Source organism: Cavia porcellus, unplaced genomic scaffold (genome assembly GCF_034190915.1).
Source record: "Cavia porcellus strain 051 isolate PalLab524CR breed Dunkin Hartley unplaced genomic scaffold, mCavPor4.1 scaffold_28, whole genome shotgun sequence".
Lineage (NCBI taxonomy): Eukaryota > Metazoa > Chordata > Mammalia > Rodentia > Caviidae > Cavia > Cavia porcellus.
Genome location: NW_026947511.1, coordinates 41,573,914 through 41,601,235, shown reverse-complemented (window position 1 = coordinate 41,601,235; position 27,322 = coordinate 41,573,914). Strand labels below are relative to the sequence as shown.

Genomic DNA, 27,322 nt, shown 5'->3' with positions numbered 1-27,322 from the left:
AGCGCCTGCGTGGTACTAGGCGCAGAGAAATGTTAGAGTTGAAGGCTCTGGCACGATTTGAAGGCGCCTGCGTAGTCCTTCGGCCGGAGGTGGCGTCAAATCCAGGAAGTAGGCGTGGATTACGAGTAGCGCCTGCGCATTGCTCCTCAGGGAGAGGGCGGGGCGAGCCTGGCCGGGGTTATGGGGCGTGGTCTCCGAGGCGCCTGCGCGGAGGCGGTTGGAGGGAGGCCGGATTCCCCTTTGTTCGGGTTCGCCATTTTGCGAGGCAGCGGCAGTGGCGGCGGCAGCGGCGGCTGGAGCCTCTGATTGGGTTTCGGAGTCCGGTACTGGAGCCAATCAGCGCGGGCAGCGAACCGGGGGAGCGAGGCACGGTGAGTATGAGGAGCCAATATCCAGCGGCCCAGAGCCGGCCCTAGCGCCCCGATTGGCGGGTCTCGCTGACCACTCAGGAGAGGCCCAGGCGCCCGTCGGGCCCGGGGAGCCGAGCGGAGCTTCGCCGAGCGCGGCAGCGGGCTGCCCGGGCTGGGGGCCGCGCGGTGATTGGGCTTCCGGCCCAGGCCTGCGGAGCCCGCCAGCGAGAGATGGCGCCCGGGAGAGGCTCCTCGGGGTCCGGGCCCTGACAGGGCGCTGCTGCCGACCGGTGGTGGCCCCGACCGTAGGCCCAGTTCCAGGCCCGGGGGTGCTGACCCGCCGACCCCGAGCGCCCTCCACGCACGCGCGCGTGCGCGCGCCACGGCCTCGGATCGGGAAGGGGGGCCGCACCCCGGCCCCCGCCGCGGGGCCTGGGTCTCCCCACCCCGTCCCGGTCAGGACCGCCCCGCCTGTCCGGTGACCCCCGCCGTCATTTCCTCCTCCCGCACCCGAGCCCGCCGAGCTCTCTTCCTGCCCAGCCTGCTGCTGAGCATCTGGCAGCAATGTATAATCCATGCGTTCTCTTTTCCGGGAGTGCACCGATTCGTTTCCCTTTCACACTTGTCTCCTTCCAAAATGTCAGGCTTGATCCCTGTTAGTTCAGTGCACATACTTTGTGGTCCCCTCCCTTCCCCCTTTCTGTCCTCTTGCTAACCTTTCTTTTAAGCATGTCTGGAACGTGGAGTGAGTGTCGCATGGTTTTGTTAGGGTGGGAGGGGATCTCCATTTGCATCTCCACGGGACAATTTGTTGTTCGTGGCAGTCCCTTTGTGCGGAGGGGGTGGGCTGAGAGCCGCCCTGATCCTGAAGATGGACAGATCAAAGCTAGGTGGTGCCCATTCTTGGTGCCAGGTTGGGGGGCCAGTCCATTCCAGTGAATGCCGTGACCCCGGTAGCAAACAGCCTGGGTCATTTTCTTTGCCACACTTTCGGAGCCCTTGAAGCATGAGATTTCTTCAGATAGAAGAGCATGATGAAAGAAAAGCATGTTTAGGAGGCCCACATGGGCCATGTGTATTTGAGACAGAAAGCACAGTAGGTAGGAAAGTGGGCAGGGTTACTGCGTTTGGGCGGGAAAGCCCAGTTGGTAAATACTTAACTTGTAAGTTTTCCCAGGGATTGTTTTGGCTTTTTTTTTTTTTTAGCAGTTATTTTTATCTGGAGGTGCAGGTAAAGGAGAGCTAAAAATAAATAATGTATAAAATAAGATCATCATGAAATCCTGTGCCCCCCTCCGCTCTAATTTCCCTTGTGCTAGTTTTCTGTGATCACAACCTCAAGCCCCTACCAATAGGTAATATTTTGTCTTTGTTCTGTTCTACTTTATAACCACAAGATTTTACAACGTCTGTTGCTACCCTACTCTCCCTCCCCCTCCACACACACATATATCCCAGACCTGAGATAATACCACCTGCAAAACTGCTTTTGTAAAATTCTGCTCAGCTCATTCCTGGCCCAACCCAATAAAACAAAGGTATAAAACCCCTGTTTCCCCAAAGCTCAAGGCTCAGAATTTGGAGTGCTTAACTCTTCTGGGCCAGCTGGCTTAATAAAGCTTGGTATCCTTCACTTCTCTGGAATGCTGCTTTTGTTTCCCACACCTTCAGTAAATCTAAAATGGTTGTAACATTTGGTTCCCTACCTGGGAAACCAAATGCACTGGCCTCTTGAACCAGGGCTCGTAGTCAAAAAGTGGCCACGGAGAGCCCTCTCTGGGGAATGAGGTGAGATCCTGTCATCTTTCAGCAGGACCTCCTTCATCAAAGGACAGCAACTAATGGCTACACCTTCTTTTCTAGATCAGACTTGGAGGAGAAGTGAACCAGTCTTCTGACAGTACTCCAGAATAAGGTAGGGCCCTAGGGCCTAGTCCCAGAGGACAGAAGGGAAGCTTGTTCACCCCCGTGGTCTTGGGTCAGATACTTCAACCAGGAGTGGGAGGGGGGACTAGTTCGTGGCTTGTCGGCAGTAGTATGCGCAGCTCCACAGCCTTGACTTGGAGCCTGACTGGACCCAGCCTGCATTTTCGTGGCACCATTATATGGCATAACAGTGACTCACCTCCCAAGGTAGGAGGCTGACCAGGTCGAAGTTTGTATGGCTGTACCATAGCCAAGATGCGCCTAAATTCCAGCAAGGGATGCAACCAGGCGGGCACCTGAGTGGTCTCCTATAGTGGACTCCCCTTCCCTTGCCCATTGCGCCTTCCTTCAAGGGACACCACATACACCATGGACAAAACACCCAGTCTTAGACTGTGTGGTCAAAACTTTTAAGAAAGGGTTTACTGGAGAGTGTGGAATAAAGGTAAAGCTCACAAGGTTACAGACCCTCTGTGAAGTAGATTGGCCCAGATTCAATGTAGTGTGGCCCCTGAAGGAATCCTAGACATTCAGATGATATATGCAATATGGAGAGTTGTCACTAAGCAAAGCCACCCCAACCCATCTAATATTAACTCCTGGCTACAATTTCTTCAGACCTTCCCACTATAGGTCTGATTCTGTGTGAATAGGAAGGGACAGAGTTAGATTTTTGTGGCTCTCAATCTGGACTAAAGATCCCCAAAAGGAGAAAACCATTCATAGTGGTGACCCAGCCTCCATCCTTCAGTGCCTCCCCCAGTAGTCTTGCCTGACAGTCCCCACCCCATCCATCTCTCCACCAAAGTCTCCAGTTAGTTTGCTCTTTAATCCCCCAGCAACCATTCCTCTACCTGCCACTCCCCTCACTGACATCCAGTCCAACCACCTCACTTGACATCGAGACCAGTTCTCCTCGAGCACTTTGACTTAGCCTAAAAAGATACTACTACATGCCAGGACTCCTAACACCCTGCCACTGTCTATCAGAGATGTCAGACTGGCGCCCACAAAATCCTCTCCAGAGACCACAGCCACCTCCAGGAATTCAACATACAAGGACCTTACCATTAAAAATTTACAAATAGACTGTACTGAAATGAAACCTTACACGAATTTCTGCGAGTTATTGTCTATACCTGTTCAGGATGAATAGAGGCCAAACCAACCAGGATAGAAAAAGCCTAAAATTGTTCAACTTCCCCTCAGAGAAGTTATCCCTCAGTGTGTGTCCCCTTGTCAATTGGGAGTGACGACAGGCCTGCTTCTGTAGCCAAAGCTGTTCAAAGCTTCTCAGACCCCTTAAAGATTAGATGGAACTTACATGTAACCTGGTTGCCACAGAGTTCTGGCAAAGTAAAATGTATAAATCAGACTCAAAAGACCATCATAGCTAAGTTGTCAAGAAACAGCAAGCTGTTGGATAGAGATGCTGCCACAACCATGCTTAGGCTTAGATGGACACCTGGACACATGGGCTAGTCACCATATGAAATGATATTTGAGAGACCTCCACTGTATGCAGCATTTTGAGGGAGTTGTTAGACAGCTAGGATCACTGTAACTTGAGAGTTACAAATGCTAGGGAAAATCTCTCAAATTAATGAAACTGTCTTAGAACCCCTATTCCCACTCATAATTCAGTATATCCATTTCATCCAGGAGACTGAGTCGAAAAAGAGCTCCTCCAGCCCATTTGGACTGGACTTCACATTACTGTGCCTGCTACCCCTACCACTGTCAAGGCATCACCCCGAGTATCTGCTATACCAGGCTTAAGAGTGCATATCCCAAAGTACCCCCGGCCCCCTGACTTGAATCACTCATCCAGATCCCCAAAACCCCAACTCCATCGTGAGCCATTCCATCCTAAACTCAACTGAAGGCCAAGTTTAAAAGACAACCGCCCTGCTGTGGTCACACTGGAGGCTGACCAGTCCATGCATGGCTGAAGCCTGAGGACACCGTTCACAGTATTTGAATAACTCTGTGGACTCCTGTCCCTGGTTCCTGGGTCTCTTTGGGCAGCTTCCTCTGATCTTTGCCAGTCTCTGCCGCAGTTGTACCAGTCCAGTGAATTACTATCCAGAGAGCTCTAGTAGCCCTCGCTTTTATTACGTATATAGGGTGTTTCACCAGTGTCTCCTGTTTCCTTTGAAAAGTAACCCATTCTCAACCTAATCAATGATGGCCAGTGCCAAAAACCTGAGACTGCTGTCCCTGGTCACTGTTGTCATGGAACAAGCAGGCTGAAACCTGCTCCCCTCTTACCTGATCAAGACCTTAGCACTCCTTTAGACTTTGTTAAATCACTCCCGGCCTGACATAGCTCAACACTGCTGGCTTTGAGTTTTTGCCTCTACAACCTGCACAGAGGCCACCCTTGTCCCACTTATAACTTGGTCCCTTGCTGAGTCCTCCTGGTACTCCATCTATGATGTAAAAAACCCTGCTGAAGAATGCCAGAATCAATCTGAGGTGCTCTCTGTCTCCACCCCAGTGGCTTCTTGACACTGATTTATCTTGGAACCCGTAACATCTGATGATACGCTTTTGTCTTAGGCCATGCTTTGCCTCTTCCATGAAGGGTCTCCAGGGGTCCCCCTAGGATTCCTGCCCCCCTTCCAATTGTAACTTCACACTTATTCTACACATGCCCCAAGATCAGGTGAGCCACAACCCTCCTCCTGTATGTGAACCTCCCCTGGCTACTTACTGTGTAACAGAACAACCGACCCTAGACACCTCCCAGGTTCTTAACAGTCACACTTGTGCAGTGGCTGCCAGGTCCCCTACATTACAATTGGAATGTGTTCTCCACAGGCAGCATCAGGAACCATAGAAAGGATTCTATCAGACTGGCAGCTGCTCCAGCTACCTGCCTTCTGTTACCCAACCTCCAACATTGTAGCACATGGACATTGATGGATACTAAGCAGTTCCTTTTACATTGGGAAAATAAGACCAGGTGTGCCACCCAAAAAACCCATCGAGGGCCCCCCTCCCCCCGCGTGCCCATTTTCAGGGCCAGCCCTAGCTGTCACTGTAGGAATCTGGGGAAAAGAACCCAAAAAGGTGGCCTACAGACATACATAACCATTTCTGTTTAACTACTCCAGGGCTGTTTTGACTCTGCAGAACTTGTGCTTACCTCTGCCTTCCTGCCAACTGGTATTTCTCACCCCAAAAATAGATATCTTGCCTGGAGAAATAGAGCTTCCAGTCCCCTGCCCAACACTGTGGAGCTACTTCCATACTCATATCCCTCCCAGCAGCTAGGGCATTGCCATGGGCATCAGGACAAGGGTTGCAGGCATGGCAGCTGCCTCTGTTACCTACTAGTCACGTTCTCAAGACCTAACTGATAGCTCAGGGGGAATCTCCAATTCCATACTAGGTTTACAAAAAGAAATCAACTCCATAGCTGCAGTAACCCTGCAAAATCAACACACCCTAGACTTAATAACAGCAGAAAGAGGAGGCGCCTGTGTCTTCCTGGGGCAAGAATGTTGTTTTTGTGGTAATGGATCAGGGTCGTTCATCAGGCTACCGGAAATCTCGGAAATCGGCCCACCAGATCAGATAGTTGCAAACAGCCTCCAGCTGCTCTAGAGTGCTGGACGACGGCCTCACACCCTTGACTGGGCTGTCGGGCTCCATCTGTCTTCCATTGATGTTTAGTCCTTGCCTATTTCAGTGTCACCCACAGTTCTTTGAGACTGGGTCCAGAGCTCACTTAGACTACAGCCCCATGGCCCTGGTGATGCCCTATCGGGGGGAATGAGAAATAGACCACCTTGGTGCCCTGCTCCCCCACCACCCTAGTTTTCTGTAACCACACCAAGTACTTCATCCCGAGCCCCTCCTAATAGGTTGTGTTTTGTTCTTGTTCTGTGCTTCTTTATGATTTTACAGCTTCTGTTACCCGCCCCCCGCCCCCCCCAGCCAACGCAAGATAACACCACCTGCAAAACTTTCATTTTTCATTGTAAAATTCTGCTCAGCACGCTCCTGGCCCACCCCAAGTAAAACAAAGGTGTAAACCCTACTTTCCCAAGTTCAGGGCTCTGAGTTTGGAGTGCGCGACTCCTCTGGGCCAGCTGGCCTAATGAAGCTTGGTTCCCCCACTTGTCTGGAGTGTTGCTCTCGTTTTCCACACCTTGAGGAAATCTAAAATTACTGTGACATACACAGATACGTTTTTCCTTAAGGCTGACAGAAACTGGTTTCTGACTCGTGGAAGCTCCCCTATGTGGTTAAAGTTCTGTTTGCTGTGATCATGTGAACAGTACGTTTGAGAAAATGTCTGTTCTGTCCTCTTCCCACCCCTGAACCTTTTGGCACTTTTAGGAAGGCTTTCTTTCTGAATTCACTGAATTCCCAAATGATTCATGGTGGTGAATGAGGTACTGTGGCTTAGGGTCTCACCATGCGGCCCAGGCTGGCTGGGAACTCGCTGTGTACCCAAGTGGCCTGCAGCTTGGAGTGATACGTGCCAGCACTCCCAGCTCGTGGTGTTTTCAAGTGGTCGTATGTGCTCCCATGAGAACTACCAGATAATTTGCTAAATGTCTTTGCAAAGGACAGCTGTCCTCTGTGTCTCCGTGGCCTGTGCCTGTCTGCAGAGTTTTGTTGCCTGCCGTTTTAAGGGCCACTAACTGTAGTGTCGTCTGTCACTTGCTCTGGTCACGAGGCCTTTTGCAGCGGTTTTCATATGCTGAAGCTTGTCTGTTGTTATTTTGTGCTCCTCTTTTGGAGTGCTCCACTCCCTTCTCCGTCATCACTGTCAGTTCTTGTCACACTTGACACCAGTTCCTGTGGCACCGTTTCCTCGTGCCTGCTGTGTTTATATGCAGGTATAATAAATCTGTCCTCGGATTCCCAAACACTGTCTCTCTTAGGATCCTGGTATGGGATTTTATTACTTTATAAAACTAAGAGTCTTTGAAGTTAGAATTTTAATCTGGTTTGGTTTTTTGGATTTGGTTTGGTTTTCCAGACAAAAATCTCACTAGGTGGTTCAGGCTTGCCATGAACTTACTATGCAGCCCAGGCTGGTGGAGACTGCAGTGACCCTCCTGCCTCAGCTTCCCACGTGCTGGGATTATAGGCATATGCCACCATATATGGCCATCAGTTTCTTTTTTATTTCTACAACCTTTAGAAGAATGTCTGGCACATGCTGTATCATAGCGAAAAGGGGCAAATCAAGAAGCTTCAGTCCAGAGGAAGTTTCTCGTCCAGGGTTTATGTGGTAGCGGTGTCAGACACGATGATCTGAGGGAGTCTCACGTGCCTCTGGTTGAGTTTCAGGAAGTTTTGGCTTTAGACTGTGTCCACGTAGATTGACTTCGTAGTGGTAGACTGGATTTCTACTTCTGCACTTTGAAATCATAGGGCAGAGATGCTCTGGAAAAATTTTCACGCCAGCCAGAATAAACAGAGTCTTACTCTTTCTACCTGAGGAAGAAAACATGAGGAACTCTGCCGGGAGCCAGAGCTAGACAGACTCCATCTGGCTGACTTGATTTTGTCCTTCTCATGGGCAGAGACGCCCCAGGAAAGACCATCCGCCCTTGCTGCAGTTCAGTCCTGTGGGCCGAGCTGAATCCTCCCTTGTTAACGGTGTCGCTGCCGTTTTTACCCCGCAGAGCACAGTGAGTTTGTTCTGAAATTGGAGCATTTGCATTACCAGAATAGACTGGGAAAAAGATCTTTGTGCTGTTATGTTGGTTAGTCATTCCCATGTGTCCTTCCACTGTAGTTTGTAATTCAGGCTGATAAGATGTAAATTTCTGAAAATTAGTCAAGGAAAGATGCCTTGCAGGAAGGGAACTGGGGACAGGCGAAATGTGAGGAAGTCCTAAAAACATTAGCGAATCATCATCCACCTTATTTTCCAGACTGGGGACCATGCAACTTCTAGCTGGTCCTCAGAGTCAAAATGACCATGAAAGTAAATATTTGGAATTGATTCAGGGCATGCCAGCAGTGTTCTAATGACACCCCGTGCGGTGGGTCGAAAGAATTGTAAGTACCCACCCGCCTGCCTCCCACTCAAGCCTACGTGTGCATCTTCCCGTGCTTGCCCCATCAGATACCTACCTGTGTCTCCACCTGCGTATTCGCCGTCACTTTGATGCAGTTGGTAAATTTTAGGTGTCACTGCCCTTGGCTCAATGCCTGGACACATACTAGTAGTCTGCTCTCTTGGTGTTGCCATGGTGAATCCTGGAAATAATCAGCCTATAAAGAGGGAGGTTTATTTCGCCTCACAGTTTGGGAGATTTTAGTCCATGATTAGCTCCATTGTTGGGGACCTGTGCTGAGGCAGCTCCAGGCAAAACCTCACCTTGTACAGGAAGAGACAGGTTCCCTTTCCTCAGGGGGTGTGGCGTCCCACTTCTTCAGACTCCACCACTTCCCAGGAGTGCCAAGGTGGACCCTGGGGGGGACTTCTTCAGTTTCTACTCTGTGATTCAACCCTTCAGTGCACCTCACTGAAACACCGTACAAGTGACCCCACGCCCCAGTGTGTGGACTAGTTAGTTTCTGTAATTTTACCTTTCAGATTTTGTAATGTATGAAAGCCTAGAGAAAAAGAGGAAAGTATATGCGCATTTTTACGTCTAACTCCTGCCTTGTATTTACATAATGAATTACCTTTGATAATTTATGTAATCTTGGTTTTTGAGTGAAGTCTATTCAAGGCTTGCCATCGTCACTGTAATTTATCTAATATCCTGGTTTTCGAAAAGGGATTTTGCAGGTCTTAAGGTGTGTAAAAAGGGTAAATTTGAACAATAACTGTATGTTTGCTGAATTTTAAGGAATTAGTAATTCCTTAATGTTTGAAAATGATACTCAGGTGGGTATCATGATAAAGTGATCTAAAGACAAGTGAGCATTCGTAGATGCTACAGTGTTTACAGAACTTTTACATTAGTGGTGTCTGGGATTTGCTTCAGCAGGGATGGAATGGAAAAGGGACAGGTGCATGGGGCGTGGGCTGTGTTGAGGTGGGGTGGTGGGGTTGTTGGGGCTCATCATACTGGCCTTTCTACTTTCTACCCATGTGGTTCCTGGGGTTCTTGGGGTGAAGGACTGCCAGAGGATGAGGCCAAAAAAAGGCAAAGCTGAGGTCGGGTGGAGCCCTTCCTCTCCTGACGGGAAGAAAGGTACTGCTCAACCAGTGCAGAATGTTTGTCTATGTACTGGGAGGGACGATGTCGATTTCAGCCCTTCTGCCTAGCAGCCCATTACTTGGATTGTCTTAAGAGCTTGGTGTTTTCTGCGCTGTAGCAATTCCTTCACCTGGCAAACCGAGTCACCCTTTTGTGTTTGGTAGGGTGATGTCTGAGTCATGCCATAGGTCAATTTTCAGCTTCAGGGGCTCCCAACAGAATATAACAGAAGACTCCCCAAATAAAAAGTTGACATTGTCTGATAAACAGTGAAGTGTTACTAGATATTTAAATTCAAGACTATGACACATCTTAAGTCTTTCTTTGAAGAAAATTATGTCAGTAAGAGAAAGAGTTTCCTCTAAGAGTCCTTGCTATCTGTGTTTTTATTTTCTAGTTTCAGTGGCCCGTGGTCCCAAGATACTGTACTAAATGGAACGTTGCAAAAATAAACAACTGAGAAGCTTCAAAAATAGGCCGTTCCTAGGAGTGGGGTACGCTCTCAGGACCCCTAGCCAGCGGCGAGTAGTGGAGCCGTGCAGTAATAACTGCCGCCCAGTGTCTCACCAGCCGCCTCAGTTACAAGCTACCCATAGTAGTGCTGCACTGCGTGGCTTCACGGAATCCTCACTTCACCTAATAATGGCCCAAAGTACAAGAGTCCTTCTGATACAGAGACACCAGTGCATAAAACATGGAAGGACAGACGGACTCCAGTACTAAGTATCAGTGCTGTGCAGAACATAGGTAAAAACAGGCTGTGCGGGGTTTGGCACCATCCAAGTGTTAAGGCTCGGGTCTGGCCGTGCCCCAAAACCTTACGCGACCATAGGTGGCCCTTTTCAGAAGTGGCTGGATCTAGAGAGTGTGCTGGATCAGAGATTACGAAATTAACCCACGATTGGTTTAGTGTGATTCTGGCTCTGGGCACCTCCCAAAAGGTGAATGTTACAAATTAAAGAAACCAAGGAATGTTTATTCTGTAATTACAGTATATTCCCTCAAATAAAAAATAAGTAATAAACTGAATACTACTGAATTTATACTCTACTGACTAAAAGAAAAAAATTTTTAATTGGCCTTGTAGCAAAGACTTTTTATGAGTATTACTGAGGCCTGAATGTTGCAGAGATAAGACTGAAAATTAAAGGTGCTAATAAGAAGTGGCAAAAACCCCAGCACTCAGGCAGCTGAGGTGAAAAGACTGCAGTGAGCTTGGGGTCCCTCTGGACTATGTAGGAAGACTGTCTCAAAAGAAAAATAAAATAAAGACTTCTTAAACATGACAGTATTACTCTGCCATGAAACCCTCCTACAGTTAACACGTTCAGTATAAACATTTCCTACTGTCTTACCCTGTTCTCTGGCAAATGATAAGTACAATGACAGCTGACAAGGTGACTCTTCAGCCAAGGCCTGCACGACCATCTCATTTTCATTTCTTTACCAGCCTCACCAGTAGGCACGCGCCGCCTCCCTATCTTCGAGGGTCTGCAGCGGGAAGCTTGCTGTGTGCAGCGCTGGTGTGGAGGCGCCATGGAGCAGTACACAGCCAGCAGCAATAGCTCCACGGAGCAGATCGTGGTGCAGGCCGGCCAGATCCAGCAGCAGGTACGGAAGCAGATGGGCCCTGGAGCCTGGCAAGAACACACTTGTTGGTGGGTGTGTCGCTCTGGGAGTCACCTGAGAGGTCTCTCTCTGGTTGCTCTTGCCGAAGTGCCGTGTCAGCCCGTGATGTCATCACTGTGAATCCGCCCTTTGTGGTAGCGTGGTTTAAACAGTAAATTGCCTCTTTTATCTCATTAAAGGTTAAGACACAGAGTTGTTTTAGAGACAAATTTTGCTATGCAGTTCAGGCTGGTCTTGAACTCACTTTGTAGCCCAGATTGGCCTTAATTCACGGTGATCTTCCTGCCTCAGCCTCCCAAGTGCTGGGATTACAGATGTGTGCCTCCACACCTGGACTGTGCATTTATTCTTTAAAAAATAAAGTGTGTCCTTGTATGTATACAGTTTTTCTGATGTTTTTTTACCCAGGCGTATTTTAGTAAAATCTCACTTTTCCTCCCAATCCTTGAAGAAAAAAAGAAATACATTACACTTCAGTTTTACCGTAGGCCCAAGATTGATATCTTGGGAATGTTTTTGTCTTCAAAATGGAATTTAGCCAATGTAGAAAAGTAGTTAGGAAAAATGGCAAAGGAGGCATTGATTCTGTGCTGTTTTGATCCAGTGGAGCAGAGGAAAGAAAGGCTCTTGATTAGGAGGTGGATTGCTTACATTCCCTTGCCGCCTGCCCTTGAGCTGCTGGGATGGATGGCTCCGTACGGGCCCTCCGTTCAGGCCAGTGCCGGGGAGGGTGGGGGCCCCTCTGTCCAGCCTTTCCGTGAGGTGAGGTTGAGTCACTCTAGGCCTTGCTTCTGGGGCAGTCCAGCAGGGTAGAAGTAAAGCTGAGTTTGGGCACATAAAGGCAGTGGTCTCATGAGGATCATACTGGATCACAGTGGTCATTCACTCTTCATTTTTTGGAGGTTGCATTTGTACCCCAGAAATTCTTCCTCATGATGTCAAGGCTGTTAGAACCTTGTAAATTTTTGTTCCTGGGGCTGGGGATTTAGCTCAGTGGCATAAGCGTCTCCCTTGCAAGCAGACAGTCGTGAGTTCGATCCCTGGTACCGATAAAAATGAAAAAGACGAAAAAAAATTTTTTTTTGTTCCTATGAACTTATTTAAAAAAATAAAAAGAGCATTGAACTAATTATATAAGCAGAAGAGTAAAACATTCTGTTTCTGGAGGAAGGCCCGCATTGTAAGTTTTTTCGTTGATAATGTTGTTTTGACCTTTTGGGGTTGCGGAAAAGGTTTTGAGGTCGACTGTAGGGGCAGAGAGCTGACGTCTTCTATCTGCTGCACAGGGAGCGTAGGGAGTCTGTACAGTTTGACAGTCCTGGGTCGGGGGAGGCTCAGAAAGGAAGCCTTCCTGCCCCTCCCCCAAGAGGTAAGGTGCTCTCATGTCTCGAACTATATATTTTCTTCCTGACACGTTTCAAGCTCTTCCTGTTCCTGTTCTCAGCAGCAGGGTGGTGTCACTGCTGTCCAGTTGCAGACTGAGGCCCAGGTGGCATCCGCCTCAGGCCAGCAAGTCCAGACCCTCCAGGTAGTGGTGTCCTCTCTGATTCTCCGCAAGCACTGCATGGGCCTGTCCTCCTCGTGTGTGGTGCTGTTTGTGTTAGGGTCTCAAACAGGAGTGCCACGGTCAGTCGCATGTCTTTGGTGCTGCTAATTGTGCTCAAGGCTTTTTATTATAAGGTGCCAGTTTCCTAATGTTCCCTGCCAACTCACGTAGTAAATGCTTCATAAGTTTTCTGAAAACCGTTGGCTAATGTATGGGGGGGGGGGCAGTGCCTGGAAAAGATACAGAAGTGATAGGAAAAAATTCTCACAAGTGGCATTGGAACTTACTCTATGCTAAAGTTCTATAACCTGATTGCATAGTAAAATTTTGTGAATTTGTGTGTATTCCAGGGGAAGAGAGAAGACACAGACTAGCCTGAGCTGCCCTTTAATTTTATTGAAAGGCAGCTCGACTGCAGGGTAGGCATTCCGTTTGGCAAGGTTGATTTAATCACTAAGTCTTGTTAGTCTCTTGTTAACCCAGCTTGTTTTTACTGCCTTTCCTGGGGAACTGATGACCTGTCTATTACCAGCTACTCAAAGACTGCAGTATACCCCTTGGATGGGCAGAGGTGGGATATTCTTTCACTGCAGCCACTGTCCGAATTCTTACTGGTTGCTTGGATGTGTTAGAAAAAGAGAACCAGAATTCTTCCCCAGTGCCATGAGGTCATATTTTATATGGCCGAGTCAGATATTTTATATGGAGCTATGATTTAGCTAGTTCTTACATAAAAATAGGAGTAGGAGCACGAGTCTTTGCTGTTCTGGATTACTTGGACTAAATGACTAGATTTTTTAGAAGTTGCCGAGATGCCCTTCCTCCACCGAATTGAGAATGATTGAGAGCATGGCTCAGAGCGTAAAACTGGCATCTCACCTTATTACTAGCACTGCTGTGCACCCGGCAGTTGACTGCCCCGTACTCTGTCCTTTCCCTTCACCCTTGAACCTGCACCGCCAGCAGTGTCTGGAGATGCTATGCAGTCAGTTCCTGACAAGAATCAGGCTGAAAGAAGCTGCACTTGCAGGCGCTGCCTGTCCAACTAGGAATCTTAAGAGTTCAGCAGCTTGTCTGTGTGATTCATGCTTGCTTTGTCTTATTAATACATGAAACAGTATTTGGGGTTATCATTAACCACTCACAGAATGGGAGTGTGATGTGCTTTTAACTGAATGGCTTCTGTTGGGTGCATGTGTTCTGTGAACATTCATATGTTGTGAACACTGGGCTGTTCAGATCATTCACCACATGCATGTGTAGCATGTTAATGGGGGAGAAAATAAGATGGTGAATAGTTAGAAAACTATTAAGAGTGTCTCAAAACTTCTGTTAACTACTTAGATTCCATTTAAAAGAAGTGGAAATCATGCTTTGGAGGGTCGCAGTATTTTGGGAGAATTTTAAATATACATGCAGTAAGTCTGCATGTGATAAACCTGTCCTGAAACAGTATCAGTGTAGCAAAAGGAATTTGAATGTAAGGGAAGGAGAAAGCATGAGATAATCAGGCTGTAAAGTCCTTAAAAGTAAAGTGGAGTTTTGCAAAGGACCATTCACCAAAACCTGTGGTTGCCATCTTGTAATTCTGGTGGAGTGGGGGTACGTGGCCCTTGTGACGTGACCCATGATCTGCCGCAGGCTGACCTTTGAATCAGTGGGCTGTTGTCAGAGCATGCCATTTCAGGAATGCAGTGTGTGTTAGTTAGGAATGTTTTTGTTCTGTACCAACAATTCCTAAAGGTAGAATAGGAAAGCGAAAGTTTGGAACTTGTAGCTCTTATGTTGATCATTCTTATTCACCTCTGAAGTGGCTCACTCGGCCTCCGAGAGCATTCTGCTGGGTATTTATTTTTACGTTGAGACTCGACTTGACAGAGCACTTCCAGTGACATGGTTTCTGGAGTACTCACTGTGCTCACAGGAGCTGGAACATTGGGAATTCTGTTGGTGTGCCTGACTGCTCTGTCTGATCTTACTGTTAAATATGGCATTGTTTCTGTTTAAGCTAAAGTAACTGCAGGTGCTACAAGTTCCAGTGTGAACTGCCCAGCAAAGATTGCAGACTGACCAGTTTTTAGCAATGAGCCTTTAAGCACCAAACACCTAGATTGGCAGAGTGTGGTGGAAAGGTCGCAGGTGGACCTCCCACCTGGGCGGCCGCCGGAGGAGGGTCTCTAAGCCTGCAGAGCGCGTGGGCCCGGCTTCCTAGTGTCATGCTAGGTGCTCTGCTTTACTTCCCTGTGTTACCTGTAATTCGTTTTAACCACCATCTCCATTGCCCCTCATTGCCTCCTCCAGCCCTCTTTAGAGACCTTCTTGGGTCTTTAAAAGGCCAGTATCTTTGATGTCTTGATTAAATGTTTGTCATGGATACAGCCTTTGCCTTACGTCTGACTAGATATGCTCTACTACGTCTCACCTTAAAATATTCAGCTTGATACTTAACCAGAGGTGTCAGAGCTACTTCAAGGAGATAACTTCAGGACTAACACTTCACTTTCTAAGTGTTTCTCCCGCTCACCCACCCCCCAGCAAGGCAGCAAAATAGTTCCAGTACTTGTCTTTTGGTAAAAACCGTTTTTTGTGTGTGTGTGTGCTTTCTGTTACTTCATTGTTTTTATTTTCCTTCATTCTAGGTCCAAGGGCAACCATTAATGGTACAAGTCAGTGGAGGCCAGTTAATCACATCAACTGGCCAGCCCATCATGGTGCAGGCTGTCCCCGGAGGACAAGGTCAAACCATCATGCAAGTCCCTGTGTCTGGGACACAAAGTTTGCAGCAGGTGAGGAGCAGCTGGGGAGCAGTGGAGCGTGGCTGTGTGCCACAGCTGGGTGTTTGTTACCGTTGAAAGCTCTGGCAGGCTCGCCTGCCTGCCTGCCTGCCCCAGTGTATGTGGTCAGTTTTCTACCTTCGTGTGGTAAAGACCGGAACCTCTTTATTTGAGTAACTAGTTGGAATGGCTCAGGGCTAGAGGAGGAGTTTACAGTCTGCTTTAGATGTGTGTAGTCAGCAGTGTCATCCTTTTTATTATCTCCATATAAGTTATCATTCAAGTTACTCACTGATTGAGAAGTGGGAAAAGATAAACAGTGAAGGTGCAGGAGAAATGAAAAGAAATGTGTAGGGCTGTTACGTGCAACTCTCACCTAATTATGACATTTGATAACTGTCAGCAGTTATCAAACTGCTGACAGTTAACATTTATCATCAGATTAGCAAAAAGTTTTTACAAGTGATTATATCTGGTGCTAAGGTGAGTATGTAGAAATACAAATAGTTGTTTTGGGTAATTTCAGGTTGGAAGACATCTCACTGTCCCTTGTAAACCTCATCTGCCAGCCCTGCTTCTAACAATCTGACCTGCAGGCAGCATTAGTTACTGTGGACACAGAAGTGTACAGAAGGCGTGCACACAGCACTGTGCCAACAAAACATTTCCACAATTTGAATGTCTGTTAACCTAGGACAGTGTTTCCAAATACCGTGTCACTGTTTCAAAGAGGAACTGTTGACTTGGGTCGGTCTTAAAGTATTTTTAGTAAAAAATAATTTGCAGATGTAGACTGTGATCTCATCTTTATGACTAATAATCAGTTCCCTGTGGTTATGTGTCTGAGCCTAGAAAAAAGGGTACAAGAGAATTTTTGTATGTCATTGTACTGTGCATGTAGGGGTTTTGCTTTTTTTTTTTTTAATATAATTTATTTCCACAGTCTTCTTAGTTACCTTTTTTTTTTTTTTTTTTTTTTTTTTTTTTTTTTTTTTTGTCTTTTTCCTTTTTATCAGTACCGGGGATCGAACTCACGACTGCCTGCTTGCAAGGCAGGCACTTATGCCACTGAGCTAAATCCCCAGCCCCTTAGTTACCATTTTTTATTTTCTTCATAATACTGAATCAGTTTGAGGAATCAGAATTTCTAATTTACAGAACATATTTAAGGGTTTATTCGATTTTGCTTGTGTGAGTGAAGCTACTGTAAACATATTTGAGTGCAGTAGTTTTGTTTTTTATTGGGATTCTTAGGGTAATTTCTTTGGAGTGAGAGTTACTCAAGAAACAGCACTTTTAATGCTATTGTCATAGTTTTGCCAGAATAGAGTTGTAGTTGAAATTAAAAATGGTTTGCATATTTCTTTCTGCGTAAGTGTGGGAGGCTTTAATACATTTTCAGCTGCTTTTCTGAGTTCACGTGCCGTTTCTCTGCTGCCTTCCTCTCTGGCCCGCTCCAGCCCTTTCTTTGCTACCAAACAGCAGCATGTGGTGCCGTGATGGGCCAGGGTATCATGGGTACGGCAACTAGACTTTAATTCCCGGTCTGCTGTTGAACAAAATTTCCTGTCTTGACTGCAGCCTGTGTGTTTTCTATCCATAAATGCAGCTCTATCAGGGGCTACCTAGAGTTGATTCCAGCCCTAAGCCCTTGAGTTAATGCCTTTTTTCTTCTCCTACAAGAGATGTTTCCCTGCCTCCAAATATGTCTATAACTAATCACTTGGAAAAAATCATTTGTATATCAAGTGTAAGGTCCCAATCTCTCTTAGAATGCTTGAGACTTTTATCCTTTTTATGAGATTGCATCTTGTTAGTGTTCTTGGAATAATCTTCCTCCTCACCCATCCAGTCCTAGGATTGAACCCAAGGACTCTACCACTGAGATACATTTTGTTTTTTAATTTGAAACAGGTTCTCACTAAGTTCTCCAGGCTGGCCTCAAACTTTGAATAGTCCTGCCTCAGCCTCCCTCAGCGCTGAGATTACAGCTGTGTGCCAATGCACCTGGCTCGAATAGCCAGTTTTTAAATGAAGGATGCTTCTCAACGTTTTTTTGTTTGTTTTGTTGGTCTTTTTGAGACAGTGTCTCGCTATGCAGTTCAGCTGGTCTTGAGCTCACTTTATAGCCCAGACTGGCTCGAATTCAAACAACCCTCCTGCCTCAGTGCTGGAGTTAACAGGTATGTGCCACCATGCCCAGCTACTCAACGGTTTTTTTTTTGGATTGTATTTTCCATATTAGAATTCCAATGAAGCCTAGCCCATGTTTTTAAAAAGGGCAGTTGTCTAGTATATGCAAAATCTTGCATATGATTTTAGATTTAAGATCCTTTAGCCACGCGTGGTGGCAGATATCTGTAATTCCAGCATTTGGGAAGCTGAGGTAAGAGGATCTTTGTGAGTTCTGAACCAGTCTGGACTACAAAGGGAGCCCAGGGCCAGCCTGAACTACATAGCAGGACTCTGTCTCAGAAAGACAAAAATAAAACAAAAATCCCTAGACTGATACAGTGAAACCAAAATAGAACACCAGAACAATAGATGCAGGGGTAAGGACTGTAGGCATCTATCTTTCTAAAAGGGCCCTCCTTCTAAACTACAAGCTGTGTGGAACAGAGGATTGGGCTCATTGCAAAAAATACTACTGATCCAAAGAAGGAATGGTCACAGAAGTAGTGAGAGGAGAGGGAGCTGCTGTGGGCTAGAGGTGCTTGGCAGCTATGTGTTCTTGACACTTGGATTGGGAGTTTTCTTGACTATATAATACTAGAAATTTCAAGTTGGTGGGGCCTTCCTAAGTGCTCTCTCTATTGGTCATTCAAAACAAAACAAAAAAACTATCCAGTCATCCCCTGAAAACGTGATTTTGTATAACCATTAAAGTACTTTGTTTTTCAAGTTACAAAATTTCAGAGAAACATTTCTCAAACTTTTCATGTTTCCAATGATACTCCTAATAAAGAGGCCAGCGCCATTAAAATAAAGAAGGTTTGGATACCTCAAAATCCGTTGCTTTCCTTTTTGCTTCCTGAGGATCAAATTAGGAACCACGAAGGGAGTGCCCCCAGCAGGGCGGCAGACAGTACTGCCAGCACGGAGCACTGGCCAGGGCCTGGGAGATGGGGACAAGGGAAGCGTGGTCTGATGAACTGGGTAGTTAACTGTGGTTGCGTAACAAATGACCCTAGAAGGTAGCGGCTTAAGATATAAAAAAACCTTATGGGTCAGGAATCCCGGCACAGCTTAGCTGAGTTCTTTCACTTGGTGTCTCAGGGCCCTCATCAAGGCCTCAAGACATGAGACGTTTGGTTTGTGAAGAATATATTTTAATACATGCCTGCATAGATGTATTACACATGTACCTAGTGTTTCACTGTTAAAGCCCTTCAGAGTGTATTTTTAAGTGAATGTACTTTTTAAATAACCTTGCCACCATTGTCAATAAGTCATTGATTCCCAGACTGTGTTCATTGTTCCCTGATGATTTGGGGAATGGATAAAGTTATCAGCAGTGTTAGTAGTACTATCGTTACTAGTAGCGGAGTGGGACTCCCATCTTTTTTTTTCTTTAGAGCAAATTCCTTGCTTTCTAGAGGGAAGTACTTCACTGAGCGGGGAAAGGCAGTGCCAGTCAGATCCTAGCCTGTGTTCTCTCATGCAGATCCAGTTGGTCCCACCTGGGCAGATCCAGATCCAGGGCGGGCAGGCTGTACAGGTGCAGGGCCAGCAGGGCCAGACCCAGCAGATCATCATCCAGCAGCCCCAGACAGCGGTCACAGCTGGCCAGACACAGGTAATCCCACCCGCTCTCCCTAGGGCACGGCTGATTGGAGAGGGCTGTGCAACAGAGCCTGACCCTCATTTAGTCAAGACTACACAGTCATTTCCCCTGAGGCTGCCTCTGGAACATGTGCATTATGTCCTGTTTGTGCATTTCCTACAGACACAGCAGCAGATCGCTGTCCAGGGGCAGCAGGTAGCACAGACCGCGGAAGGGCAGACCATCGTCTATCAGCCAGTCAATGCGGACGGCACCATTTTGCAGCAAGGTATGGGGGCCCCAGGTTTCCCAAGGACTTGTTAAGTATCTTTTCATCCTGAGCAACTGGGAGTGCTTCAGAATTTTAGTTGTAAACTCTAGGTAATTTTTACCTAATTTTTTTAAACAAAACCCCTTAAAAAAGATCATCTCCCAAGTTGCCATTTTAGAGTGCTGTTGCTACTTACATTTTGTTTTCTGGGTCAAGGACATCTCAGTTAAATTCCCTGACTAAAAGCTTACCTAGCGAGGAAAATTCTGCAGTGTGCAAGATCCAGAGAGCTCAGACAGGATGGTGAAAAGTCATGAAGCACTGCTATTAACGAGCAGGGCCTTGACATGCTGGTTTCATTTTAAGTTTCGTTCCTGTCATCGGCTCATTGTCAATTTGGGATAAACTTTCTATACTATATGAAACCTGTTTCCTGGAGCAGCATCTTCCTGTGTATGCAAGCAGGGGATACAGCCTTCATCAGGCCCATGGAAACTCTCTCCACTTCTTTAGAGCAGTATAATTGGAATGCCCAGGGGAGCGGTTCATTCCCAGGACAGATTTTCTCCAAACTGGGTCCTAGACGGTTAATCGAAATTTCAAAGATTGTGACTCCTTGGGTTATATATAGAAAGCCACACTGAAGGAGTCGGGGAGTGGAAGAGGGCTTTTTCTCCACAGTGTGTTTCTGGGGTTGTTGAGGGTGTGCCAGATAGAAGAGGGACTAACTCTGTTCCCTTCTTCCCGTTCTGTGTGCCTGTTTTATGTTTTGTTTTCTTAAAGTCACAGTCCCTGTTTCAGGCATGATCACCATCCCAGCAGCCAGTCTGGCAGGAGCACAGATTGTACAGACAGGAGCCAACACCAACACAACCAGCAGTGGTCAAGGAACCGTCACTGTGACACTGCCGGTGGCAGGCAACGTGGTCAACTCGGGAGGAATGGTGATGGTGAGGAATAGTTTGCTCAACTTGCTGATCGTGTACCGGAGTTTTCCGTGCATTTCTTGTCTTCACAAATCTCTTGGACTTCCCATCTTACGTATCCTATAAAACATAACATTTGACTTCGTGGAATTGAAATCAGCTTTTAAGTCGCTCAGATCCACTTGTACAGTAAGATTGCGGTAGCACAGCGGGGCTTGTGTGTTTAGAAAAGTTAGGGCTGTGTTACAGTCAGAGCTAATCTGCTTCTGCGACAGCAGGCATTTAGTAACATTGCTTGTGCCTGCCTTTGTGCTGTGTCATGGTCTGCTGACTCCTATTTCTAGTCATTGTGGACAGCAGACATGTAGGGAGTGGAGCCAAAGATGGACATGAAGAGAGCTTTGACCACTTCATTCTCAGTGCTCCGGAGCCCCAATGACAAAATCTTCTGGGATGTTTGTTTAAAATCCAGGGTGTTCATACAAATGTTTTCCAGGAATCTGCATTTAACCAAGGGTCCTATGAGGTTTTGGTGGCTATCAGAAGAAAGTAGGTTAACAGGCACCAGGAAACCTCACGGTGTGCCAGGAGTAAGCATTGCTTCCCTTGTCCCACAGATGGTGCCTGGAGCTGGCTCTGTGCCTGCCATCCAAAGAATCCCGCTGCCTGGGGCAGAGATGCTGGAGGAAGAGCCCCTCTATGTGAATGCCAAGCAGTACCACCGTATTCTTAAGAGACGGCAGGCCCGGGCCAAACTAGAGGCAGAAGGGAAAATTCCAAAGGAAAGGAGGGTAGGTGAGATACGGAGGCCGAGGACAGGAATGGCAGGGTTCTGTTCCTGAGACGCACCCATGCTTTGCTTCCTTGAGTACCACTTGAGCAGATTAGGCTGCTGTCCCCAGGAGTTAACATTTGTTACTGCTGTGTGTAGCTTCAGCTGCAGCGTCAACAAAAGCCAGTGGCTTAAGTGAGTTATTTGTTTTTTGTACCAAGAATCAAACTCGGGACCTTACGCTTGCCAGGTAGGCACTGTGCCACTGAGCTACATCCCTGGCAGGGCTTTTTTTTTTTTTTTTTTTTTTTTTTTTTTGCTTACACAGAAGAAGTCTTCAGATAAATTAACCGGAGCTGCTACCACATTGCTGCAGTTCTGAGGACCCGTCCTCCTGTCTCACAGCTCTGATGGTCTCCCGTGCTGCTTGGGCTCTAGCCTAGGAGCAAAGGGAACGAAAACCACACCGCCTTGGACGGTGGCTTGTCTCATAGGCCACAATTCACTACCTGCTGACAGCCTACCTTACGATAAGGTTTAGAATTGCAGGCTTACTCTGGAATAGCTATTTGCCAGCTCAAACTGGGCTGTTACCAGGAAAGGAGAGTAGACACTGGTAGACACTGCTAGTTGTGTGCTCATCCTCCCCATCCCTAGTAGTTCTGTGTGATTAGCTGGTGTCTTCCTCACACTCACTGACCAGCTTTCCACATGACTCGGAGTCCTCATTATCCCTGCAGCTGGGCTCACACCACAGATGCAACTAGCCGACTCTTGGTCCCCTAAGTGGCTATGTTTCTTTGTTTTCAGAAATACCTGCATGAGTCCCGGCACCGTCACGCCATGGCCCGGAAGCGAGGTGAAGGTGGACGATTCTTCTCTCCCAAAGAAAAGGACAGTCCCCACATGCAGGCAAGAGCCTCAGCCCTCCTCCACTTCGTATTGTCATTACTGTGCCTTGTAGGAGGAAGCCCCCGCAGTGCCCTTGCGTGTTCACACTCAGAGCCTAGTTGCTCTCTGAACCAGGCACAGTGTGGTGTCTCCTAAGTTTTTCTTTGCTCTTAAGGACTTTAATCAGTGGCCTCTCTTGCCTTCGCATTCTCCCGCGGTGACTGCTGTTGATCCCTTCTTGAGGTTCTCTTGTTACCACTCCAGTTACTCATTGTCCTTGTGGGATAGTGGCAGTGGCGGCCGGCACTATGGAGCACTGGATGAGCCTTTTGCTTTCTCCTGAATGTCTTAGCAGCATCCCCAAGCCCCACAAAATATTAATTACCTGTCACCACGCTTCTAAAATTGAATCTGGGGCTTTGAGAACTAATTTGCCTAAGATAAAAACCTAATAAAAATGTTCCATTAGCCAGGTGTGGTGGCTCACGCCTGTAATCCCAGCACTCGAGAGGCTGAGGAAGGAGGATCACTGCAAGCTCGAGACCAGCCTGGGCTACAAAGTAAGCTCAAGGCCAGCCTGAACTGCATAGAGAGACCCTGTGTCAAAAAGACAAAAATGTTCCATTGAAATTCAAACCTAGGCAGTGCCATTCCAGGGTTTATTCTTTTAGCTGTGTAATATGTTGGTTCATACACATCTGATTCTACTAGTTACAGGCACTCCGTCCACAACAGGATCTTGGTTTGTTTATCACACATGGACCAGTCACTCATGCAGCAGGTAACATGTCCATCCAGCCAGTTACCAAAGCCAAACAGTCCGGTTGTGGGGACGTTCTCCTTTATCTCCAGAATTTAACTGGGGTCTCCTCCCTCCAAACTGATAGCAACCTAATCCACTGCTCCTTTCTTTGACTTGGATTAATAAAACAGCTGCCTAGCTGTCTTCCTCCTTTGGCTTCTGTTCCCTCGTCCTAGCCCCACGGTGTCGTCTTTTAAGTACACTGCACAGTGCATCCCTGTCCTGCGACAGCCCTTCTCCCCGCCCTCTGCTGTGCGCCGGCTGGAACCCAGAGTCCTGCCTGGCCGGCAAGCCCCAACACTCAGTTTCTGCTGACCTCTGGCTGCATCTCCTCTTGTTTCCTGGTCCCTGCTCTGCTTGTCTTCAGGCCATAGTGTCACACAATGTCTTCTGTGGTGTGTAATAAGCCTCTGGTTCAGTTGAATATGGAGGGGGTAGAGGATTTTGCCCTCCATTTTGTTTGTTGCACTTGGCATTCAGTAGTGTCTAGTTCTGAATACTCAGCAGTAGTTGATTGAATAAATGAGTCCCTCCCACTCACTAACTCAATTATGTGTGACCATCCCATTGCTCCACTCTGTCACCGTGCCCCTGGCTTGGTCTCTGTTCTCCCTTTAGCCTTGAACAGTCCGTACTGCTAGCCCAGTCTTTGTGAGTAATGCGGTTTTACCATGTCAGTTCCCTTTCCACAGATGCATAGCTTCCGTGCAGTGGCTCAGCATTCAGACTAGGTTTCCCCCGGACCCCACACATGGGCACTAAGTCCATGGGCACTGCCAGTCCTCGGCTGTGCTGTTGAGTCCGCGTCTTGTGAGTGTGGACTGCCAACTGTAGGAGCCCAGAGCCAAGAACTTCAATCGCAGGTGCTAACAGCATGACCTTGGTTGTGTTGCTTGGCCTGTGTTAGCCAGTTTTGTCGGTAAAGCAAGGGATATTCCGAGACTTCGTGTAAGAATACACGCTAGGCACCCGTTGGTGCTGTGTGTGGTGCATGATGGGTGCGCAGTCAGGACGTGGTGCCCCAGAAGCGCAGCTCCTCCCTCCACCTTGCCTGCTGAAGCTTCAGGCATTGCAGAAGCCTCCCAGTGAACCTGGTGCCATGCGGCCTAAGTGAGAAGCAGTACCCGGGGCTCAGTGGAAAAACTGAATGGGAGCCAAAAGATTTAGGGGTGAGCTCTTGCTGGGCTCCTGACTTTCTGCTGTAGTCCAAGCAAATCACTGCCCATTAAAAGCTTCAGCCCTATCAGCAAATGACTGCATTAAATTATGTAGATTCCCGTGCTTTTTCCCACCCTGCTAAACTCAGGATTTAAACGTGATGACCAGAAAGTCAAGGCTCACAATACAGCCTGATGTCAGCGTTTTGCTGGGTGTTTTCTTATTCATCTGAGCGCGGTTAAGAATAGAGCACAAGTCACTGTGTTTAGGAAAAATGTAACACTGTCTTTAAGCAGTTTTAAGAAACAGGTTTATCTTTCCTAATGGAACTCTGTTTCAAACTGCATTTTCAAACTTAGATGCACCGTAGACTTTGGTTTACTTCTCAGAGTTGCTTGTTTTCCCTTGAGGAGATGCAGTGTGAGAGCTGGCGGTTCTCATGCTTTTGGAGAGCTTTAATCGTTACTATGCTGTCTCTGTCTCTAGGATCCAAACCAAGCCGACGAGGAAGCAATGACACAGATCATCCGCGTGTCCTAACCCCACTTGGACGATGCAGTGGAGCTGATCGAGGTGGTGTTCCTTGCCTTTCCCGCTGTTCAGGAAATTGATCAACTCTTCCGAGGGGACCCTAACACTCACACTCTGCCCTGCAGGACGGGTACCACTTAGTTTTTGATAAGTGGCTCAGTATTATAATTGCAGCAGTGTTTGGGAAGTTGAAGTCGCCAGCCTCTGTCTCACCCTTTCGGTCAGGACCTGTTGCCAGCTGTTGAAGTCATTGACATTTCATGAATTAGGCTGATACGAGGAGGCAGCTGCCGCCTGGCAGTATACAAGCACTTACACGGCTGGTGAAGCAGCCCGCCGTCTCCACAGAGGACAGTGGCCTTCTCCGCCGAGCTGGGACGGGGAGCCGCAACTGCTCCTGCCCTGGAACCCAGATGCGTCCACCCCTCCGGGGAACCTCAGACTGACTGACAAATGAATAGACACTTCATAGTCAGAGCCGCTTCCCACAAGGAAGCTCCAGACTGTGACAGAAACAATAAATTCTTGGAGTTGCGGTCACCTGCTCTGGTAGTAAGAATCTCTGTGTGCCCAGACACTGGGCTCATGTTTACGGCACAGCACCTAAACACATTGCTGATTGCTTGTGCTCTCTTTTTCCCTGTGGGTTTCCCTCGGTTTTAAAGAATGTTTCAACTATAGTTCTTGCTATGGCTAATTCAAGAGAAGCTGGGGGTGTTGGACTTTGAAACTGCACTTCCTAAGTAGAGAACAAACTCTCCAGCAGCCCTGTGCAGAAGCACAGAGGCCGTGTCCCAAACAGAGGCAGACTCGGTATTTTCAGTCATAGGTCTTAGGACAGTGTTGGGGACCAGGTGCGTGTGTCCCGCTAGGAGGAGAACCAGCCACCATGTGTGGACAGAGCGTGCCTCTGCAGCCAGTAGGTGCCCGGGGTGGTCACTAGGGTGGAAAGATTAACTTGTATTTACATTTAGACCCTTTAACGAGCAGTGACAGGAGACATCAGGTGTGGTCCTTGGCAAGTTCACTCTCAGTGTTCTGGGCAGAGGCCAGGTCCCCAGCAGAAGCCCGAGGTGTGGGTGCTGGCTCAAAACTGGCCCCAGAGAGGGAGCACTCTGCCGCTGCCTTCCCGGACAGCTGATCGTCAGCGCTCTTAACTTTCCGTTTCCCCTCTGCCTGGGCCCAGTGCAGGAAGGTTTTCCCGTGGCACCCTTGCTGCAGGAGTAATTGCAGACTGGTGGGGCCAGAAAACAGACCTGTTCCCACGATGGTCCAGGCCTCAGAAATCTATCTTCTAAATGTCAGATCCTGAAGAGAGAACCAAGGTGATGCTTCAGAAGAGTTGGCTGCTTTCTCTGGAAACAGGAAACATCAATTATGCATTAGGGTCAGTTTAAATGCTAAGCATAAAGGTAGGGCGTCTTTGATGTCAAACTATATTGAGACAGAAAAGACATCATGAACCTCCATTGTAATGGCAGAAACGGGTGCAGAACTATGCTAAACTGCAAGTGAAATAGGTTCCCCATCCGCTGGCTTCCAGGCATGCAGAGGGTTGACCCCTCAGTAAGCTCACTGCACACCTCAGTGTGGGTGATAGTTTCAGGTACTGACTGCCCCAAAAGTTCAGGAGGAGATTGCTGAGACCCAGTTTCCAGTGCTTATGACCCACTTCTGAAATTTATTTATTTGCATATGTGAGTTTATACATAGTAAACCTCAGATTGTTGCTGAAGTTTTCATTGTGAGGGACAAGTTGAATTTTCTTTAGAAGTGAAATGCTTCAGTTGTCATGTTGTCCCTGCATTTCAGTTAACTCATGACCCTTTTATTATTTTAGCCAACCACAGTAGCCCGCAGGTTGGGGGAGGGGCTGGGTTTTCCGTTACTAGTTGTTTTACTCATTTGCCCTTGAGACTGTAAGCAATGACCTCAAAGACGTGGCGCGATGGACAGATGAATTGGGCTCCTGCATAGCTATGTGGCTGTCTTGCAGGGTCACTGTAAATGTGTATATTTTAATTGCAGTGGTACATGGAACGTGTCCGTGTCTGTACCACTGGACCAACAGCGTTCTCTGGCTACAGGGTGCCCCATCATAATGCCTTGATTTTCCTTTGGGACTCAGCTGTATGCCCCCAGCAGAAGGGGGACTCTAGGTCATCAATCATTGATGTCATTGCAATTGCTATTTTTTAAAATAAATTTATAAAATACTAAGAAATGACTTGACTCGTTAGTGTCTCCTGCTGGCTTCTGAATGTGAACGGTTCGCGGTGTATGGGCCTTTGACCTCATTGCAGTGTCCTCCCCTCCCTTTCAGCCTTCCTCCTGCTGGCGGCTCTGTCACCTGTGGGCTGGTCAGGCCTTTAGTCTTTCGCTGGAAGTGTTCATCAGCATGTGATGAAGTAACTCCCTGAGCACTTTCCCTGCCACCAGAACAGCCTTTATTGGGAGCTTTAACCCTAAAGCAGTGATGGCAACACTTTTTTATTTTCATTTGCTCTGACAACTGTTAACACCTCCGAGTGTTAGAGCCACGCATGCCCGTCCCGGTGCTGTGTGACCACCCCCAGCAAGAATCTGAGCTGCGAAGGCACAGCCTCCCATGTGCCCACCTCATCCCAGGAGCAGTGGGAGATGAGACTCCTTGGGTCTTCCTTCTCAGATGACAGCTCCCTAAGGAGAAGGGTCTAACTTAATCCTGAGGCCACTCTGGTCAGATTTATGCCCATAGAACGTGACTACAGAATCCAGAGGTGGCCCTTGTTTCTACTCAATGTTTATCCCAACTGATGG

General features: G+C 47.6%; 1 protein-coding gene across 14 annotated transcripts; it reads left to right on the top strand.

The window, feature by feature from the left end:
- Positions 1-204: 204 nt before the first annotated feature.
- Positions 205-26,747, top strand: Nfya (nuclear transcription factor Y subunit alpha). Of its 14 annotated transcripts, none has more exons than XM_063238924.1 (11): positions 205-371; positions 2,214-2,265; positions 10,911-11,071; positions 12,537-12,617; positions 15,275-15,421; positions 19,074-19,205; positions 19,356-19,461; positions 20,245-20,393; positions 20,987-21,160; positions 21,952-22,053; positions 24,479-26,747. In XM_063238924.1, exons 3-11 carry the CDS (start codon positions 10,997-10,999, stop codon positions 24,530-24,532), a joined length of 1,020 nt encoding a protein of 339 aa, XP_063094994.1. In that variant the 5' UTR covers positions 205-371; positions 2,214-2,265; positions 10,911-10,996; the 3' UTR covers positions 24,533-26,747. The 14 variants fall into 14 exon arrangements, with proteins under 14 accessions (XP_063094994.1, XP_063094991.1, XP_063094992.1 ...); XM_063238921.1 differs by having other exon boundaries at positions 20,227-20,393; XM_063238922.1 differs by having other exon boundaries at positions 12,537-12,620.
- The last annotated feature ends 575 nt before the right edge of the window (positions 26,748-27,322 follow it).

Excerpts from the sequence above, each read along its gene's own strand:
- Nfya (XM_003473874.5), top strand. The coding sequence starts at position 10,997 with ATGGAGCAGTACACAGCCAGCAGCAATAGCTCCACGGAGCAGATCGTG. Across the intron at positions 11,072-12,533 it reads CCGGCCAGATCCAGCAGCAG|CAGCAGGGTGGTGTCACTGC; the intron begins GTACGGAAGCAG and ends TCCTGTTCTCAG. Across the intron at positions 22,054-24,478 it reads AGGACAGTCCCCACATGCAG|GATCCAAACCAAGCCGACGA; the intron begins GCAAGAGCCTCA and ends CTCTGTCTCTAG.